General features: G+C 37.1%; 1 protein-coding gene across 1 annotated transcript in view; it reads left to right on the plus strand.

Annotated features, from left to right (window-relative positions):
• The first annotated feature begins 5,066 nt into the window (after positions 1-5,066).
• LOC149088172 (uncharacterized) overlaps positions 5,067-21,961 on the plus strand; it is a 40,344-nt gene continuing 23,449 nt past the window's right edge. The window contains exon 1 of the mRNA XM_089245231.1: positions 5,067-5,419. Within this exon, the coding sequence (XP_089101357.1) occupies positions 5,317-5,419 (103 nt within the window). The 5' untranslated portion in view covers positions 5,067-5,316. The remainder of the gene's footprint in view (positions 5,420-21,961) is intronic.

A 21,961-nucleotide genomic window follows, 5' to 3' on the forward strand; every position in this document is an offset into this window, starting at 1 on the left:
AGATGTCATAACTATGATATAGAACGATCTCGTCTTATATGGTGCAAATTATTTATGATGTTAATCGATCAAGTCTTTAATTTTTCAGTCGAATATGTATTTGATTCCATGTGAATAATCTCTACTTTGAAGGACAACAACTCGGGACAATAAATTATTTTAATATAGTTTGAAAAACATAGATCTATATCGTGCACCTGACAAAGATCTATATCAGATTCTCGATATAGACCTGATATAGATCTATCAAAGAAGACATAGCTCTATATCCTGAACATGACATACATCTATATCGTGCACCTGACAAAGATATATATCAGATATACAATATGCTGATATATCACCATATTGTGTGCCTTTAAATAAAAATATTGCCTTCAAATGAAATTTTGGAGAAAATTTAAAGTCGAGCGTACAATTTTTTGTTTGAATTGAAATTAAAAACGTTTGAATGAATAATTTTTCATATGAAATTTTGATTTTAATAGGATTAATTATGTTGATACATCAAAATCATTTCGTCAGTTATAATTGAATCCTTACTGTGTATGCTTTACATCGTAGATGTTGGTATTTTAGGAGGAGCGAGAACTTATCCACCGTAACTTTAATTGCCACTTTATAATTGCACATATTTTTTAATTAAAAAAAATTGCTCTTGTTTTTGTTGTATGTGTGTTTTTCTTAAAATTATTTATTTTTTTCCTTCAATGTTTTCATTTTCTACAATATTTTGAGAATTTTCACTCTTTTGTGTTGCATATTTTTTATTCTGTATTTTTTGTTTTATTAGCATATAAATTAATAATTTTAAATAAATAATGTACTACACAATACATTAATTTGTTTCTTGTGTTTTTTGTATTATATATAATTTCCTTAATTATAATATAATTTTTCAATTATCTGCCTCAAAATGATAAATATGTCTCACAATTTCTATTTTGTAATTTTTGTGCATACATGAAAATGAATAAATTTGATTGAAAATACAAGTAAAAAAAATATTACTTGTAAATTAATGTTATAATAACAACCAGTTGTCAGTGCTGTAGTGGTGGGTTGGTAAGATGTAGAGTTATAGATGGGAAGAGTACAGGGGTTCAAACCCACCCACCTCCATATAATTACATTTTTTTTTCCGAAAGGGCGCCATCTATCGTTCAAAATTTGAATTATTTGAATATATCACATTCACGATATAGATCTATTTATCTCCGACTATGCCTTTTTAAGCTAGAACGATATCGTGGCCCGATATAGATCTATATTGCAAACTGAAATTTTACGATATAGATCTATATCTTTGTGCTACTTGGGTGACTGCAACTTTCACGGTTGTAGACCACCACGCCACTCTGGCAATGTGCACCTCCAGCTGGGTACCGCCACGGCCGACTCAATTCACTCGATTGCAATGAGTCGTCCGTGGTGTCACTGATCTAAACTCGAACATTTCAACGCGCAACATTAAGGTATTAAATGACCTATGGGAATGGATCCCGATGTTAGGCGAAGTCCACACGCAAACACATCAGAGTCCAGATGGAAAGTTATTAGTTGAGTTCGGCATTTGTTTGCAGTTCGTCGCATAAAACTTGCATTTTATTCTTTTTTTCTTCCGCGCAAGTTTCTTCTAATCTTTTTCTTCTTTAATAGCAAATATTTCTTCTGAGAATGTTTCTTCCTTTCTTATCTTGTGGTTACGACGGCAGAAAAGAAACGAGAGACAATGTCCGCCCCTGAGGTAAGAAAAGGCAATGTGTCTTATCGATTCGCTTTCACTCGAGTTTCGAATACCTTTACTCTCTGGCGAGCAAGAGGGGAAAACACACATACCGTATGTACTCCTTTCTTTGCCTTCGAGTCAACTTCCATGGACTGTGTCAGGTTAAGAGAAAACAAAGAAGTCAGACTGGAAATGTGTCTGTAGAGAGAGAGAGAGAGAGAGAGAACGGACAATAGCTCCGATTCAGGCCATTTGGACTGATCGATGGGCTATTCCTAGTACATTACGTTCGCCTGTATTTTCGGTGATGTACATTCTTCAAGTAAATCCATTCTAGTTCGATTTTAAGAGGCTGGAAACGACACCTTAGAAATTTTTTCGGGAGGATAGTCTGGAGTAACAGAAATTTTCACGGAAATACAGGGTGATTATAATTGAAGTTCTTGTACTCGGTATTTCTTCTCAAAAAACTGGTTATCTGAATACAGCCAAATTTGTTTTTGGGTATCCCTTAACCGGCGTTGTGAAAATTCTGTGTGTAACTGTGGTCGTGAAGTCATTTTGACCTCAGTATTAATACATTTTAAAAATCAACAAAAAGAATCCTCATAAAAGTAATGGGTTTTTTACATGCCTTCATTCATCCGTCAATTAGTTCGCAGAACAATTTTTCAAATTTCTGTAATTATTTTCCCAAAATTTTTCTTTTATTAAGACACACATTTGAAGAAATTGGAGGAATACATGACTTTTCAAACTTCTTTTAAATTATATATTAAATTTTTTAACGCAATTTTAATGATTGGAAACTGAATAGATATGAACAAAATATACTGAGAAAATAAAATTTACAAATTAAAATAATATTTAGTACATTTTCACAAGCACCAAAATTGGTCTTATTCCAAGTCGGAAACACAATGCTTTCAAACAACACCATGAAATAATGATCACATGGAACTTACGTACAGTTCACTAACAACACTGTCCTCATGCTCACCTCGAATGTCCGATGTTTCAATATTAATTTGAATTCGTTATCGAGAAAACTGGCGCTCTTCCGAAACGCGATTACTATCTCAACACTACGGGGGTGGGACAAAAAATGTCTTACACGAATGGTGAGGTGGGGTCATTATGACCCCCACGGAAACTTTGACGAATGAAATAACGGTAAGAAAAAATAGAACAACTCATAAATTTGTCAAACACATGTTAAAACAACTAGATCGAAAAGTACTGATAACAGGATGCAGGGGGTTGCATTTCTTTCTTAAGGGAATGACATGTTGAGCAAAGCGTGGGGACCTAGCCAGTTGAGGGATTTCTTAATGAGGCCATGAGAGAGAGATTTGTAAAATAAAAAAATAAAAAAAAGTTCAATTTCTACCACCAGGTAAAAAAGTGGCGCTTTTTTATTTCATTTTACATTTCCCCATGGTCCATATGGTGTATATACCAAGTTTCAATGGAATACGTCCACCAGAACGGGCGCTACTTAGGTCTGAGTAGTTAGAGCATACTGACACTACTCCGACCTATGTAACACCCGTTCTGATGGAGGTATTCTATTGAAACTTACTATATATATATATATATATATAGTAAGTTTCAATAGAATACCTATATATATATATGCTATATGGTCCCTGGGAAAAAGAAAAATTCAGCAAAAACGCGCCACTTTTTCACCTGGTGGTCGAAAATTGAACTTTTTTTTATTTCATAAATCTCTCTCCCATGGTCTCATTAAAATATCCTAAAAATTTACCTGTATTCGGGGATAAGCATTTCTTTAAAAAAACTATTCAGAGTATAAGGACACTTTAATTATAATCACTACAAGTACTGAACACCCTCAAGATGTTTTTTTTTATCAAATCGTAAAAATTTGGCTTTATGTAAATTAGTTTAAAACTGTTAATGAAATTTTATTTAATTATTCATTTTTTGACTCATCTAATCACCCATAATTGGCAAACGTGGTTTCACCGCTCCGTCAACTGTAAAATTCTATCTTTTTTCATTAGTGAGTCAGGAATTTCATGAGGGTACAATGAAAAATGAATGCAAGGAAGTAGTGGCTAAAAGTTCCTTATATTAACAGGGTGATTTGAACAGTTGGAAATTGATTTGAAATGACTGCTAAATTTTTAGTTAATTTCCCATCATATGTGTCACGAGGTACAATCGTATTAGTAACCCTACCAGAGTAAGTTTGTTAATATATAAGAGACCAGTGTGTTTCTTTACTTTTATAAGAGTCTCTTTTGTTTCTCGTAAAATTTTCCGCCCGGGCAATTGCCTCCTTGGCGCCCCCTTCCCCAGTTTCAGTCCTGGCCAACAATCTTGTCACATTTTACAATATAAAGCCGGGTTTTCCCAGTAGTAGAATTTCAGCGCCGGGTGCAGTGCGAAAACTCTGATTGGTTAAAAACCTGAAATTCAGGTTTTTGACCAATCAGCGTTTTCATGCTGCGCGCATCATAGAAAACCTGCTCTTAGGAAAACCTGGCTTTAGATACGGCACAGATTTGCAGAAATCCGGGTCGTTCCGCTGATGCGGCTTTTAATCCGGAAGGGAGTAGAAAGGATGTTCTGCAAGGGTGAAAATTTCGTCTCCCGCTGCCCCTGTGAGAGGGCAAAATTAGAACTTTAAATTTTAATGAATATAATTCTTTATATGTAAACCGATCCCTGTGAAGAGATGGGTTTTTATCCGGGACAAGCATGCCCAGTTGCGTATCCTCAGCTACAGAGTGCTTAGAACAAATTTAGGCCCTGATGAAATGTATAATAGTTATGTTTATCGTGCCTCTGCAGAATCTCCTCACATACGTGTAGCCATGTCGAAGGTTTAGAAATTGCCTAATGCTAACTAGCTATACATCAGTCATTTAGAGCCGTATACTGATCGAAAACGGAATGTTTAACATGATGGTAGGTCCCTCTAAAGACCTTCTTTTCCCCTCCATACGGCAAATACCGCGGAATTCATGTCTCATGAATTTTTACACGTCATTAACTCCTTTTCCAACAACTCCCTCTCTCTTTAAAAAGTAATTCCACTTAAACTTGATATTTTTACAGTCATAGCACGGGAAAGAGAACGATCCATCCTAGTCGGTCAAGGATCGGGGAAGGGGGTCGTCGTGGTAGGTAAGAACTTCATGTGGCCCATAAAACGGGTGGGATGGATAGACTCCGGAACAGGGGAGCCAGCCCAGGGCGAACGAACGGGAGCCGCGGAACATTCGCCAAGAGTATAATATCGATCGCGCGGTGGGTGTGCAGCATGGATGGCATTGCTGTAAGGAGAACATTGGGTGAAGGATTGGACTGAGATGTTGGGAACATAGTGCAAAAACCTACTCTCTCAGAGATTTGACACAGTCGCGCGTGAGAGCGACTGCGTGTGTGTTAAACAGTCGGTCGTCAAGAGTCGGATTGTTTAGCTGGGGGGCGACAGACACAGTATCGTCCATGTTCATGTTGTCCTTGCTCCCGTTTTATTGAGAAGAAATTGGATAACTGTCATTGGATTATTTATCCGTTTAAATTGAGAGTTCGTTTCATTGTTATTTATTATGGTGTTGCTGAAAACGGTGATGATGATGTCCGTGAAGGAATTCAAGTGTGATCATTTTTCGACGAGGATTATCATGGCCTTATGCGTTTTTGCCTTTGCAGGTATCATTAACTTTTTTTTTTTGATTGTTGATAATTGGTTTTTTAATGTTTCATTTCATGGTATGGTGTGGTTAAATAATGAATCATTTTATATATATAAAATTACCATATTTATTTACTTTAGTCTTTAAATTAACTACAGATAGAAAAAATATCTATGCAATAATTTCAAATGTAAAGAAGGATCACTATAAAGGATAAATATTTTACTTATTCATTGTTACTTATTACTTGGTCATTGTTTTATTAGACACAATACTTTGGTTTGAAATATCCTTTATGACAAGATAGGTTGAGACAATGCTTCATGAGAAAATTAGTTCAGACAGTAGTTTTTAACAATGTTTTTGAGAAAGTGATATTGGACAATGCTTTCTGAGACAGTAATATTCAACAATGCTTTTTGAGACAGTCACATTCAACAATGCTTTCTGAGACAGTGACATTCAACAATGCTTTCTGAGACAGTAGTTTTAAACAATGGTTTGTATGATAATTTTTAAAGACATTTCCAAGACAATTGTTTCCTTTCGAAATATTTTTTTACAACACTTTGTGAGACTAGTTTCAAACAATGTGACACTGTTTGTGAACAATGTGGGACTTGCATTATGAAGTTATTTTTTAAACGATACTTTAGAAGACAGCAGTTTTGAACAATGATGTGTTTGAGACAATACTTTTTAAGAATGATGTTTAAGACAATACTTTTTAAGAATGATGTTTAAGACAACATTTTTGAACAATGTTGTTGTAGTCGATATTTTTGAACAATGCTTCAAGTGACAATAGTTTACAACAATGCTTCAAGTGACAATAATTTACAACAATGCTTCAAGTGACAATAGTTTACAACAATGCTTCAAGTGACAATAGTTTACAACAATGCTTTAGGTGACACTAGTTTTAAAAATGCTTTAGGTGACACTAGTTTTAAAAATGCTTTAGGTGACACTAGTTTTAAAAATGCTTTAGGTGACACTAGTTTTAAAAATGCTTTAGGTGACACTAGTTTTAAAAATGCTTTAGGTGACACTAGTTTTAAAAATGCTTTAGGTGACACTAGTTTTAAAAATGCTTCTACTTCCAGTAGTTTTAAACATTCAATTACGAAGTTTTCTAACTCAAGTAGTTCACACTCGCATCGCAAGGATCCAGGTTCGAACCTCATTGACGGCATAGTGCTAATCGGCTAAAGTTGGTTTTATATAGTTTTCCAAATTTACTTATAAATACGAACAGGCAAAAATAAAAACCCGATTTGTTTGCGAAGTCTTTGCATCGAAAGACAGATGTCAACACTTTCTAAAGCGTATAACAAGCATTCCTGAGAAACAAACGTCACCTCCGGCACAAAACACATACATAGCACTTTCCAACATGCACCCAATTCGTTAGAAGTTACTAACGGGAATGTTTAAGAGGTGCATGTGCTGTTTAGTAGTAGTAGTAGTAGTAGTAATTTTCAACAATGCTTCTATTCCCAGTAGTTTTCAGTAGTTCTTAACAATACTCTAAGTGATGATATTTTTGAACGATGCTTTAAGTGATGGAATTTTTCAACAATGCTTTAAACAATGGCAGTTTTCAACAATGCTTTAAACAATGGCAGTTTTCAACAATGCTTTAAACAATGGCAGTTTTCAACAATGCTTTAAACAATGGCAGTTTTCAACAAAGCTTTAAATAAGTGGGTTTTAAAATGATGCTCGTTTTGAGATATTGAAAAAAAATTTCACGAGATTTGTTTCGAAGAATGCACAATAGGATTGTACTTTTTCTTCACACTAAACGAGAGTACTAAATTCAACAAAGGTTTTTGAGACAATTTTTGTTATCTACAATGCAATGACACTAGCTTTGTACGAGACTGTTTCTTCTATATTAGTTTCTAATACAATACTTTTGAACTTCAAATCGGAAGACGTTTCCTTTCAACGCTTTTCTTCAAGTAACACTCATGAACAATACTTTCTGGAATTGTTGTAAACAATGTTCCGTTCAAAAATTTCGAATAAATTTCGATATAGTTGTTTTGTTTGTTATTTTCGAAAGAGGCTAACTTTATTTAATAAGTTGAGCTAAAATTTTAAAATTCAAATGTCAAAAATTAGTTTTGAAATTTATTGTTAAAATTCAAATATTTTATATTGATGGCGAGCCAGTACTTGATAACACCAATCTCAGTCAAAAACATGTTTTGAGCATGGGCAGCTTCTTAGGGCAGCGAATTTTTTTGTGGCAATACAGTATACATATATACAGGATGTCCTGTAAGTGCTAGCATGGCCTTTATCTCATCAACCGTCCGTCTTAGAGGTATAATTTCAATTTAAAAAGTGCTCAAAAGGCGTTCAAAACTTACCCTGTACCAGTTTTGAGAGCAAAAACGCAGTGCGTCACAAAATAAAAAAATCTAAATTTTTATACGGTCTCCGCGCTCAACCGCAAGTTGTTGCAATGTCTCTCCTGATGCCAACACAAAAAAAATTTCATGTGTCTAAGTATGAAATATTCTCCAAGATATTCGAATTCAAAAAACGGAGGAAATTTGGGAAAGAACAGCGTTAAATGCAGAAAAACGATTTCACCCGCATCTAACGCTGGTACAGGGTAATTTTTGAACGCCTGTTCAGCATTTTTTAAATTGGAGTTATACGTCTATGGCGAACGGTTGATGAGATAAAGGCCGTGCTAGGATCTACCTAAAGTGGAACCTGGTTAAAGGAACGGAATGTTTTACAAAATCCTAAATTTTCTCCAAAATTCGTACTGTGTATATTCCGATAAAATCACTACTGTGACCACATTAGAGCCGAGTATTTTTGTTAGTCAATGCTGACAAATACTAATTAATGCACATCAATAGGAATACATCATTTTCGTGTCTCGAAATGGATGCGAGTATATGTGGAATAAACCGAATTTGAAGAATAAATGCGAAATTTGACGATTTTGACAAAAAAAAATGAGAGTTTGCCGATTTTGGTGAATCAACGAGAAATTTGTTGATTTTGACAGAAAATGCGTAATTTGTAACACACTGTATTTTCAATCTCAAAACTAGTCATCATCATCATCTACCATTTTAAATCCACTGCTGGATGAAGGTCTCTAAAATTTCTCCATGTAATTCTGTCTGATGCTTTAGCCATCCAGTTGACTCCAGCCACTTTTCTGATCTCGTCGATCCATCTTGCGTGGGGACGCCTTCTCGGACGTTTAACATCACGGGGGTACCACTCTAGAATACTTGTGGTCCATCTGTTGTCCTGTCTTCTTGCAATATGTCCAGCCCATTTCCATTTCAAACGTTTGATTCTTTCCATGATATCCTATACCTTTGCGTGGTTCCTTATCTAAATGATTCGTTTTCTGTCTTTCCTTGTGATGCCTAGCATACATCTTTCCATGCTCCTTTGTGTCGTCTGTAGTCTTTGTATCGTCTTGCTTGTGAGTATCATGGCCCCCACAAGGGCGGGGCTGACAGGACTCTTGCCCTGAGGCCCGGGATAATTCTCATCATTTTTTGCTTTTTCACGCTGTAAATCAACTACAGAAAGGGCCCGTGAAAAGTCTGGGCGGGAGGCCAGCAAAAGATCCCAACCTAGAGGCCCTGCATAAGCATGTGGGGGCCATGGTGAGTATCCGTTTCAGCTCCATAAGTCAGTGCTGGTAGCACACTTTTCTTTTTAGGTACAGTGGCATGCGATTCTTCAGAATTACACAGTTTTTGCCAAAAAAAGTATTATACAATAAGTTTTAAGGGCATATGAAAAATTTAGATTGTTTTTTGCATAACTGTAAATCTTAAATTTGCTCATAGATTCTGTGCCTAATAATCCCAAATTAATTACTATTCACGAATTGCAAAAGAACTTTCCCTGCTCCTGAATTTATGAAACGAAAATGACGAATGGTATGCCCAAAATAATTTTTAGATAACATCCGCGCACTGAAAAATGAAGTAAATTTTTCCGGCTCTCCATTTATATCAACTATCCAGTCACACGCTAACAAATGTACGTGGTCCCGGAATGAAAAATAGTTTTTGAATTTGAAGGAATTGAAATAAATGGCGGCTTTTTTTGAACATGTTCAATTCATCTTTATTTTTTGTTACTTCGGCATGAAATGGGAATTTTATGCAGAAATGGGAAGAGGAAAACTCTTAGTATAAGCCCTCAAACGATACCGAAACCCAATAAGAACACAGAAAAGAAAAAATATGTTAAAAAAGGAAATTGCTAATGAGATTGTAAATCGGGCATCTTCAACCCATTGCTCGCGAGCACCACTGTGCTCGCTGAAACACGCAGATGTTCGGGTCCGATTTCGTGCTCGCGAGCACTTGATCAACTTTCCAATTGCACACATTGTATATAAATAACATTCAAGGAATGAAACCATCCTAATTTCATGCATTCCTGCGTGGAAATTACCGTAAGGGGGGGGGTGCTCTTCTTTTGATGATAGGTACAGGCAGTGCTCGCGACTTGAAAAAAGTTGAAGACCTCTGTTCTAAACCATACATGCTCAATCCGTTGCCACCGGGACAAATGTGGCACTAGTAGTAGTCTAGACCTAGTTTTGTAATACACAAAGCGGGACATTTTCAGGTCACTTAAGTGACACCGGAGAATATTTAGGGATCACTCAAGCTGCCGGCGACACATTTCCAGATTACTCAAGTGACTCGCACCACAATTTCAGATCACTTGAGTGACCGTAGCACATTTAAAGATCACTTAAGTGATCCGTGAAATTTTTACATATCATCGTGGCACATTTCCAGATAGCGTGAGTGACCCGCTGCATAGAGATTAATCAAGACGCCCGCGGCACATTTGCAGATCACTTAACTGACCCGTGGGGCTGTTAACTGATAACCACGACCGCAGCACATTCCCAGTGAGATATCCCGGCACAGGTCCAGACCACTCAAGCGTTCCGCGGCAAATTTTCAGATCACTTAAATGGCCCGATAAGATCAGATACATCTCTTGCAGATTTCAAGGCGTTCCCAAGGGATGGATGCATCTAACATTTATTTATTTAAAAAAAAGTGACCCGTGGCATATTTACAGGTCCCTGAAGAATCAGCGGTGCTATTCCACATCATTCAAGTTGCTCGCGGCACATTTTCAAATCACTTAAGCGACCGGCGCAACATTAGCAGGTCACGAAATAAGTGAACAAGCGAACAATAAGTGATCCCATGGCTATTTGCATATCTCTTATTCATCCCAAGGCACTATTACAAATCACTTAAGTGACCCGCGGCACTATTCCAGATAACTTTAGTGGCCCACAAAAACGATTCAAATGGCCCGCATTCTGTCCTAAAGGTCGAACGCCCTTGTTCTACATCTTCTCTACAATCCGACATGACCGCCTTTTTCCTCGGGGACCAAAAAGTAATATTCGTGACTATTTTAGACACGTTTATGGTCTTCCAGTATTAAATAATGAAACGCCAACGCGCTTGAATCGGTCCAGCGAATATCATTATGTGTTTCTAGGATGTAATTAAATACTCAGAGCAAAAGGAAGATGTCGAAAAATAATGAAGGAAAGAAAAAAAAGCGTCGATAATTTCATCATTTACTTGTTAATGAGGCCTCGTTTTCATTACGTGTGCAGCCGATTTTCATTTTTTTATTATTTTTCTTTCTCTCTCTTCATAATGAACAAAGTTCGAGTCTCATGAATGATAATGAAACGACTTAACAATGATAATGAAATTTTTATTTCTCTTTTTTGTTTGACTTTATAATCTCTTTGTAGGTTGTATAACTTCAAATTAGAGGAGATCATTTAAATTAATTTTTCGAAGTAAGCGGGGGGGGGGGCATTCAAGTGTTACGTCAGCAGAGTTTTAACCCCTCCCCGCCCCAACCGTGGGGGGGGGGGTTTGGATGATGCTTACGTCATCAACCACCCTTTATAAAGATATGAAATATTCTTAATAACATCCTGAACTGAGGTGTGTTTGTGGGCACCTGAACTAACAATCTCTCTATTGATAAGTCTCCTATAGAGCCACTTTAGCGATCACTGAATTTTTCGTGGATCCTGATCTAGAAATGTGTTTGGGCCGCTTAAGTACTCTCGAACTGTGCCACGCGTCATTCAAGTGATCCGTTATGCCGCGGATCATTGAAGTAATCTGGGAATGTTCCGGGGTAACTTGAATGATGTAGAGCCGCACTGGGAGAGGGGGGGGGGTCACTTAAGTGCTCTAAAACTGTGCCAACTGTCACTCAAGGGATTTCTAAATGTGCCACGGATCACTCAAGTTTTCTGGAACTGTGTTGTGGGTCACTTAAGTGATCTGTGAATGCGCCACGGGCCTACTTGTGTGATATGAAAAATGTGCCATTGGCCTACTTGAGTGATCTAAAAATGTGCCACGGGCCGCCTAAATGCTCTGGAATTGTAGATATTGCATAGGTCACCTAAGCGATCAGTGAATGTGCCGCTTTGTTCATTTTTACAAAATTAGGTTTGAGGGGGCAGGCCACATCAGATAACCCCGGCCACATTTGGTCCACGGGAGAGAGATGCTAATCATTTATTAAACATTATTCATAATTTTCAGCATTGCTCGCAGAATATACATAATTTCCAGGAATGGAATTCATTCTTAGTTGGAAAAATGTTTATTGCTTCAAGCGCTGTTGATATATAGTTTATTGCTTTCGAGCATCGTTGCAAGAATATTTATTGCTTCAACAATTAGTGAAAGAATGTTTATTTGCTTCAGCCAGATTAGTAACTAGGATTTTTTGCCGCCCCCCCCCCGACTTTAAAATTCGATAATTTTATAATGGTGCTCTTTGTTCACCCCACCCCCCTCTCCCCCAGTTCCGGCATTGGCTTCAACATTATTGAAAAAAATGTTCATAATTTTCAGCGATTGTTGATAGAATATTTCTTTCCTCCGGCATTGTTGATAAAATGTTCATAATTTCGAGCATTGCTGCAAGAATGGCCATAATTTCAAGCATTGTTGAAATGATGCTTTCCAAGCACTTTGAAAGAGTATGTGTTGCCTTAATCAATAGTGAAGAATATTTCTTATAGCATTATTGAAAGAATATTCATAAGTTTCAGCATTGTTGAAAGAATATTCATAAGTTTCAGCATTGTTGAACGAATATTCATAAGTTTCAACATTGTTGAAAGAATCTTCATTATTTCAATCATTGTTGAAATGATAATCATTGCTTCAAGCATTTTTTTTTAAAAGAATATTACCATTACTTCCAGCATTGTCGAAGAATATTCGTCATTTCAAGCAGTGCTGCGATGATATTTATTTTTCACGCATTGTCGAAGAAATATTATTTGTTTCATTCATCGTTGAAAAATAATCAACGCTCCAACTTTTGTTGTAACAATGATTATTCCTTCAATCATTGAGGAAAAAATCGTTTTTCCAATCACACAAACCAGAATATTTCTTATGGATTTCCACTCTATATATAATCATTTTATGGCACCATCTATACTCCCGGGACATCTCAAAAATCGTCCAGGACATCGGGACAAGTCCTTCAACCCTGCACGTCCATTCACCCAATAAAAAATAAATCAATTCAATTGAGAAAATTGAACTTGAAACACTCAAACAAATTTAAATATGATCAATACATGTAGACTATATCAAATTTTAAAAGATTTCATTTGTTTTTTGTTATAAAGGATCTAATATCCATGTTTGAAAATTAATAAAGAAATTGATGGTTTGTTTTTAAAAAATAATCACAAAATAATAGTTAGTAGGATGTCTATTGCTTCAAGCCTTCAGACTTTGTCACGAAACTGGGCTGGAAGAGATCTCGGTAATGAGATTTGTCCGGCGGCAGAGTTCAGACGTTCAATTATACTCCAAGAATTGATGGAAAAATGTTTATCGCTTTAACCATTGGTGAAATAACGTTTATTGCTTCAAGCAATGTTGAAAAACTTTTCATAATTTTCAACATTGATGAAAGAATGATCATAATTTTCAGCATTGTTGTAAGAATATACATAGTTTTCAGCACTGATGATTCAATGCTCATAATTTTCAACATTTTTGTGAGAATATTCATAACTTTCAGCATTGTTGAAAGAATATTCATTATTTGTATCATTGTTGAAATGGTAATCATTGTTACTAGCATTGTTGAAATGGTAATCATTGTTACTAGCATTGTTGAAGTGATAATTATTGTTGAAATGATAATCATTTTTTCAAGCATTTTTTATTACCATTCCTTCAATCATTGTTAATATGTTTATCATCCCTTCAAGCATTGTTGGAAGAATTTTGCGATTGCTTCAAGCATTGCTGGAAGAATATCTATTGTTTCAACTATTTGTGAAAAATACTCATTTAAGCATTGTTGAAAAACACTCATAATTTCAATCATTGCTGTGAGAATATCTGTTGTTTCACGCGTTCTCTAAAGAATATTGATTGCTTCACATTCATTGCAAAAAAATATTCACTCTATTAATACACCATTGTTAAATATCCATCGTCAGAAAGATAACTAACGCTCCAACCATTGTTCAAGCAATACTTCTTGCTTCAAGCATTGTGGTATACTCATATTTTATTCTCACGGGACACCTCAACAATCGTCCGGGACATCGGGGACAAGTCCTTCAAAAAAAACCCGGCACGTCCATTCACCCAATAAAAAATAATTCAATTCAAAAGTGGGAAATTGAACTCGAAACACTCAAACTAATTTAAATGCAATCGATGCATTTGTTAAATTTCAAAAAATCTTCAATTTTTTTTTTGGTACAAAAGATCAAATTAATATGTTTCAAAACAAATTAAATTGGAGTTTCTTTTCAAAAAAAAAACATAATCAAAATAATCAAAAAAAAGAGGTAAAATTATCTTTGATGGCTTTTTCTTTCGATTGGAATTAAGCTTTTTCCAAGGATCAAGAAAAATTGCGAATGGCATCCTATTGACGTCACGAATGAAAATCGATATCCTGCAGTAAATCCAATCAGTTTGAAAGCGTTGCCATTCAACATAATAAAAACGAAATAAAATAAAAATAGTGTGTATTCATCAAAAGATATTTATTTATATGTAAGCATCAAAAATTGATTAATCAAATTTCATGTTGTGGAAATTTTACCGAAATATTTCGGATGTCCCTGTGAATTATTTCCATGGAAGAGAGAGAATTTTAAGTGTAAATATATGATATTTTTTGGTTGATTATTTTCTCGCGAAGGAGAAATTTGGAACTTTTGAAAATTAAATTTAGAAATTAAATTTTTTAAAAATTGGAGTTTGCAAGTAAGATTTCTTCAACCCTTTCGCCGTCAAGATTTGTCATGCTGCCGCTCTCTATATTATGGTTTTACGGAAATTTCGCCTCCGTCGTTTTGCTCCCGACATTTTGCCACAGACGTTTCGCCTGCCCCCTGACAGTGTGATTGACGAAGAGAGAGGGTGAGTGACCAACTGTGTGACCATATGAATGACCAAGTGAGTGAACGTATGAGTGAGCATATGGTCACTTACTCGGTCACTCATATTGTTATTCACTTTACCACTTCATCATTCATATGGTCACCAATACGGTCACTTGCACACTCACTTGGTGACTTGTGCAGTCACTCACTTGTACATTCGTGTGGTCATTCACTCAACCATACAGTCACTCACACTCACTCACGCGGGCACACACCCAATAACTTGATCACTCGCATAATCATTCATTTAGTTACTCTTTCGGTCTCTCACACGGTCAAGGCAGGCGAAATGTCAGGCGCGAAATTTCTTGAGGGTGAAATGTACCGCGGGACGAAATGTCAAAGACAAAACCTCGAGGGCGAAAAATTTCAGGATCCCCCTATATTATATATCTTAGATCATGGGTTTCCAACTGGGGATCCGTGGAAGCCTGGGATTCCGTGGCAGCTTTTTTTTGTGGGAGGGGTCAACGGAACTCTCAAAAGTCCCGGAGCCCGAAGAGCTTTTAAAGAAGAAAACTTTCTTGTTACTCGCAAAGCTGCCCTTTGTTTTGAATTTTAACGCTATAGTATCGTTCAAAAAAGAAAATCCTGACCAGAGGCGTAGCCAGAAATTTCGTTCGGGGGGGGGGGCCAAAGTGACAGAACAATGGATTTGGCCATCTTTTTCCCTTTTTTCGGTCATTTTCTCACATTTCGGGGGGGGGACCAGAACCCCAAGTCCCCCCCCCCCCACTACGCCCTTGATCCTAACCCAGATGACCTAACCCTTGGATGACTAACCCAGAGAGTGTGCAAGCATGTAAGTGATCAAAACAGCGTGCAAGAGAGTGACCAAAAGGATGACCTGGTGAGCGAGGGGACGAAAACGGTGACCTAGACCAGCGGTTCTCAACCTTTTTTGATTCGCGGAGCCCTTTTCAGTATATAATTTCTGTGGCGGAGCCCTGTTTGACTCCAGGAGCCCTTTTTGCATATAATATTTATGGCGGACCCTTGTAGATCCTTTTTTTTTATTCATCTACCAAATTTACTGATTTACTTTATTTTCCTCGAGTCACCGCGAAGCCCCCGGGAAGTGCACGCGGAGCTCCGGTTGAGAACCGATGACCTAGACAATGTGAGAGCACGTTAAAGACCACATTGTGATGTCATCTGTTGCAAACATATACAAGGAACATAGCCAAAGATGCGTGTACATGTGTCCTCATGCCCAAGCTTAGGAGTTTCTGGTAACCCTGCTTCAAAGCTTTCAATCGCATATTTAGTACGTAAATAATAAATAATACAGTTGCGTTGGAACCCCTTGCTGTCATATATATGAAATATAAAAAATACTAACCATCGGCCTGCTTAAAAAATCCAGCTAGGCTGAATGAAAATTTGTATTTCGGTGGTACCAAGGATCCTCATCTGCACAGAACTGTTTCTCTTCGCACAGAATTTCGATATCTGTGTACGGAATGACAAAATAACACGCTACCTTATACAATTCGGGGAATTTTTTTTTCTTGCGCTGGACAAAACTCTGTATACACGTAAACATTCTCAGACTCTAGGCTAAACGTCTGTATTTTGTGAATTTACCAAAAAAAAAAAAGGATGCCTTCTTTAGTTACTTTTATCTACAACCAATAAACTAATATCAACAACATATATAATAAACTAAGTGGGCGGCTATAAATTTTTATCAGCAAAAATATGCCTTTTAGGAAATATTGAAAATAATTACACATAGAGTACAGTTTTATATTATGTGTGAAACATTTCGAACTTTTGCTGCCACCTACCAAACAAAACTGTCATAATTCTTCGATTGAAATTAACAACCAGTTTTCAATTAATGCACCGTATGGAAAAAATAAATAAAGTACAATATTAGTTAATATTTTATAAAAGAAATAATATTAATGAAATTATCAAGTTTGAGTTAAAATTCTAACAGTGGTTTTTTGAGCAGTAAAATAATATGAGCAAATCTCACTAATTGTTAAAAATATAATCTGTTCTGTGATAATATAATACGAAAAGAACACGAAGCAAAATTAATTTGATTCCTATTCTTTCCGATTAAAATGGAAGAAATGCCGACCGGAATTGAACGTTTTCGTCGGTTCCTAGCCTTAGCAGGCTGTCTTCCGACCTACAAATTGCCTGGGATTGGCATATGAAGGAAAAGGTAAGTTTTCGCTTGGTGTCAGGAGTGTATGTTTAGAGTATGTCAATCCAAATGGGTAATTTACAGATCTTTGAATTCAGAGCACTCATCGCGAGAACTGTTTACTATATTCTGAAGGAACATTTGTTATTAGGGGGGGGGGGGGGAGAGTAGCTGATGTTGTGTTACCCAAACCTCCCACGGATAATGTGACATAATTGAGAGATATTAATCAGAGATTGATGTCTACAGAGCATGAGTAATTTTTTTAAAATAAATATCGTTCATTCATTAAATAGTACAATAATTATACACTTTTCACGGTTGCACTGTCTGTGAACATCCCTCTCAGTAGTCAACCAATAAGGTAGTGAATTGGTTGAATTTTTCACGTTTTATCAAAGAGCTTTTACAAAACTTTTATAGTGTAATCCCGGCCTAAGGCTGGTATTACACTATAAAACTTGAAAAATGTAACCAATAAACACATCTGTTACATTCGAGCGAACTTAACTGATCGGCCTATCGGTTGCATTTTTCAAGTTTTGTAAACGAACTTTTATAAAACTTTTATAGTGTAATCTTGGCCTAAGACAGAATTGTGATGTGAATATTTCTAAGCATAGACATTTTGAACGTCCCCACCCCTCCCCTTTTTTTCTACTTGCAAATTCTTTGATATCTCCTGAATTTTTTTTTCTTTAGGAACATGTTTTGGATGTTTTTGGAATTTTTCTTTCATATTTTTCCGAAAAGACAGATTTGTTTTCAAAATCTTTTAAAAATATTTTAAGACATTTTCCCCCATCGACTACTTGTGAGGATCGGAATGAAGACATCTTTATTCCCATATTCTATGTGGCTCTAGACTAAACCACCAAAGAATACCTCTAGACTGCATATGGGCACTGAATCAGGGGGTGAAGGAGAAAAATAATTACAAAAATTGCGATAAAATAGTTTTTATGCACGAATTTCAACCTAAGGATGCGGGCGAAACACCCGCATCTTCAGTGCTCGTGTGAAAGGGTATGCGGATCCGCTTCCGCATCCGCTCCGTGTGAAAGGGGCCTTAATGCAGAGTTTTCAATGTATATTGAGTTCCTTGGAAATTTATATCTTCTAGTGAACAAAATGTATTTTTATTTTTGATGATTTAATACTCTAGATGTCATTTTACTCACACCATTCTCCGACATCTTCAACTGATTCTTGAAGATTTTTGAGGCATTTGGCTCCTTTTACGTGGTTTGTCATGATGATCACATCATCAGCAAACAATCCCAGTATAACATCATTAATATAGGGAGAAAATCATTAATATAGGGAGTGAAATAGCAGCGGCCCAAAAGACAGAGCCTAAGGAACTGGCGCTCTTATCAGTCTGACTGAAGAGAGGCAGCGGCCGTTCTTTACTTGAAAAACTTTCTGTTTGATAGGTAACTGTTGAGGAAAATGATAAAATGATCGAGTAGGATCATTCAATTAATCATCGATTAATTTAGCAATGAGCAAGGCATATTGTGGGAAAAAAATGGAGCAGAACCAGAATTTTACCCCCATATCCAGCTCTAAGAAGGGTTGGCTGCGGGACTACAAACGGGCCCAGGTGCGCCTATGAGTAAAAAAATGTAAATTTATAATCAAAAACTTTGCATATTTGACTGATATTATTTTCCTACACACAAATGATAACTGTTAAAATTTCAAAGTAAATTCAACAATTTAACTAACATTATTGCTTATAAAACAATAACTAATGTCAAACTATACAAATTTTTTCAAACAACCCATTAATCAAAAACCAGTCTTCAAGTTCAATCGAAGAATTGTAACAGTTCTATGTGATAGGTAGCAGCAGAAGTTTCGCAGTTCGAAGAAGTTTCTCATAATGTAATACTTACTACACTGGAAACATTTCTTAGCCCAATGGTTCTCAACTCGAGGCCATTTGGTCCCTTTGCGGTCCTGGTATAATGTAACGGGACCGCGGATGAAAATAATATGAAAGGGATACAAGACAGGTGTTCAAGTGGGCACAGAGAGAGCTGTGAAGAATTAAAGCTTTCAAGTGTAATATGGTGGGAAAGAATGTGACTACTTCCAGAATCCAGCATAACCACAAATGCAGCCAGAATCCCAAAAATTTGACTTATGGGCCTATGTGAGCATACCTCATATTAATAAGGAGCCGACACGATGACATCTGGTGCTTTGAAATGATTTTCAAATGTAAGTAAATTTTTAAGCTGTTACTTCTCCAGCTAAGTATAGAGACCCCAGAACATCACTTTGCCCAGGGACCCACGATGTTGAGACGGCATCCATACATAAAACTCTCACAAGAAGGGAAGCTCATTAAACTTTAGCTCAAGGTGGGTGCGGACCCAGGGTGATATGTCGGGGAGGGGGGGGGGGTTGACTTATTGAGTAAGTTCGTTAGATCGTCCCGTATTTTACATGGTCGTATTTTTCCCATATGACAGTGGCGTAGGAGCCAGGGATGCTGTGGGTGCTCAAACACCCACCGAAGTTTGTAGAACAGGTCCGAGCACCCTTAGAAATCATTCGTAAATAAAAACGTCCTACGTGAAATTCAAGACAAGCACCCACAGGTTTGAAATACTTCCGACGTCCCTGACACATGATTCGGCTCTTGGGAGGGATGATCAACCACTTTGTGGATCCGTATATGGCCTACTGTGCCAGAGATCGATCTTAATTTTAAAATTTTTGTTCATTAAATTTACTTTTAATAAAATTCAATTCGATAACTAGAAAGGTTCAGCTCTTTTAGATGAGAGTAGGGGCAGGGCCGTCGTTTCAACTTTTTTCGGGGGGGGGGGGCAAAGCACATGTACGTAATGTATGTGTATGTATATACCTTCCTTCCCAATATATATATATATATATATATATATATATATACCATTTTTAGTGTATTTTCAAGAGCTAGGAGGGGAAACGCCCCCCTCTGCCAACCCCCCCTGACAGGCCTGAGTAGGGGTGCCACTAGATAATACAGGGAGAGAAATGAGAAAAAATATGTCCCATAAAGGCCACAGACTGAAAAAGGTTGAGAAACAATGTTTTTGCCCCATAGCCCTTTTTGGACCATATTTTTGTCTTGTACCCCTCCCCGTCTTACCCAGGGCCTCTACCCTCATTCAGGAGCGAGAATCTTTCAACTTATCAAATTGACTTTTCCCTATAACTGAATTTGCAATAGACAAAAATTTTACAAATAAGATCGATCCCAGGAACCGTGGGCCAGGTACGGGTCCAGAAGGGGGGGGGGGACAGAGATCATCCTTCCCAACTGCTGAATTATAATATGGGAAGAATATAGATCTGTGTAAAATACAAGACAACCAACGGACCTACATAATATATCGCCCCTCCCGATACATCGCCATGAGCCTACGACTACCCTGGTCTAGAGCAGTTCAGTGAGCTTCCTTCTTGTGGGAGTTCTATGCATATCTATCTCACCGTCATGGGTCTCTGGACCAAGTGATGTTTTGGGGCCTCATACTGAAGCCGTGAAGATATCCACACGATCGCACTGCTACCTGAAACTAAACGCTTACTGATACCACCCATTGCACAATATTCATGCTCCTTACAGAGAGGAAAGCAGACATGAGACAAGCGCAAATTCAGAAGGGGGGGGGGATGATGAGGCCAATATCATACTGAAAACAATAAAATAATGCTTCTGTCTCGTAAATGGGGGATTAATATCCCTTTACTCCCACTAAGTCACCTTCCCTGATACATCTCACCCCGATCCACGTCCACGAAGGCTAGAAAATCAATATAAGTGGCCAGATAAAAGACTTGGCCTGCGGCCCACCAAGACTCTTCTTAGGGACTCAATGAAGGCATTGAAAAAGACCACCAAAGAGTCAATTAACAGAAATGGAAAAGTACCCGGAAATAAGAGACAGACATGGCACTAATCGATATTATACATATTACCTAATGCTCGGACCAATCATTCATTTCCGATCTGTGAATGGTACAAAAGAACATTATGTTCCTGAGCATGAAAACATGATTCCGAAATGATCATTTTCACGGCACTGGAAAAGAGGTTGGTAAATCCTTAGGGGGTACGATGTTCGTGACTAGCTTCAGGCAGCCCCGAGAAGTCGGAAAAAAATTGATTGTCGACGCTCTTCCCCCCCCCCCAAACCCTCTCTCAAGAGCTAACGCCCATTAGACATCAAAGCGGAATTCAGGTTGAAAAAGACTATGCGGCGTGTATACACGCGTACAGTAAACATCATTAAATGGCATTAGCAAACCCAAATACAGGGACATGTATAATATAACATCATATATTATATGAGTCAACAATAGCCGTACCCATGAGCAATTATTTCCCCTAGTCATGTCTATATATGGTCATGTTCAGCCCATGACCCTGCTCGCGTATTACTATGAAGCTAATATACCTTAATTTATGATTCATATCCGCGCAAATGGCAATGAGTACTTGTTATGGTTTCGCAATAACGAAAATTACTTTTTTTTTCGGTCATGAAATTACATTAACACGTATCACACATGTCTACGCATGCGTGATAGGGACCCGAAACCACAAAATATAATGTTTTTGAGTGTGTATTTGTGTATTTTTCTCCTCCTTTCAAAAGTGACTATTTATGAACGGATGTCACAGAATACGAGACACCGTGGCATACAAATTAGTCTGATTAGTTAATACCATGCACTAGTTTATCCAGGTGCGTGTCGTGAATCCTCTAAATAGGTGGCGTCTCTTCTGCCTCGTATGAGTTTGTTCGGGCCGTGCCACGCGGATTGGTGACGTCACACCTAGCTTGATTATTGCATAGCTTCTTTTTACCTTCAGTATCTTTACA

The sequence above is a fragment of the Pholcus phalangioides genome, unplaced genomic scaffold (assembly GCF_987345545.1).
Source record: "Pholcus phalangioides strain wild (caught in Gottingen) unplaced genomic scaffold, Ppha-v1.0 ptg000003l_1, whole genome shotgun sequence".
Classification (NCBI taxonomy): Eukaryota; Metazoa; Arthropoda; class Arachnida; order Araneae; family Pholcidae; genus Pholcus; species Pholcus phalangioides.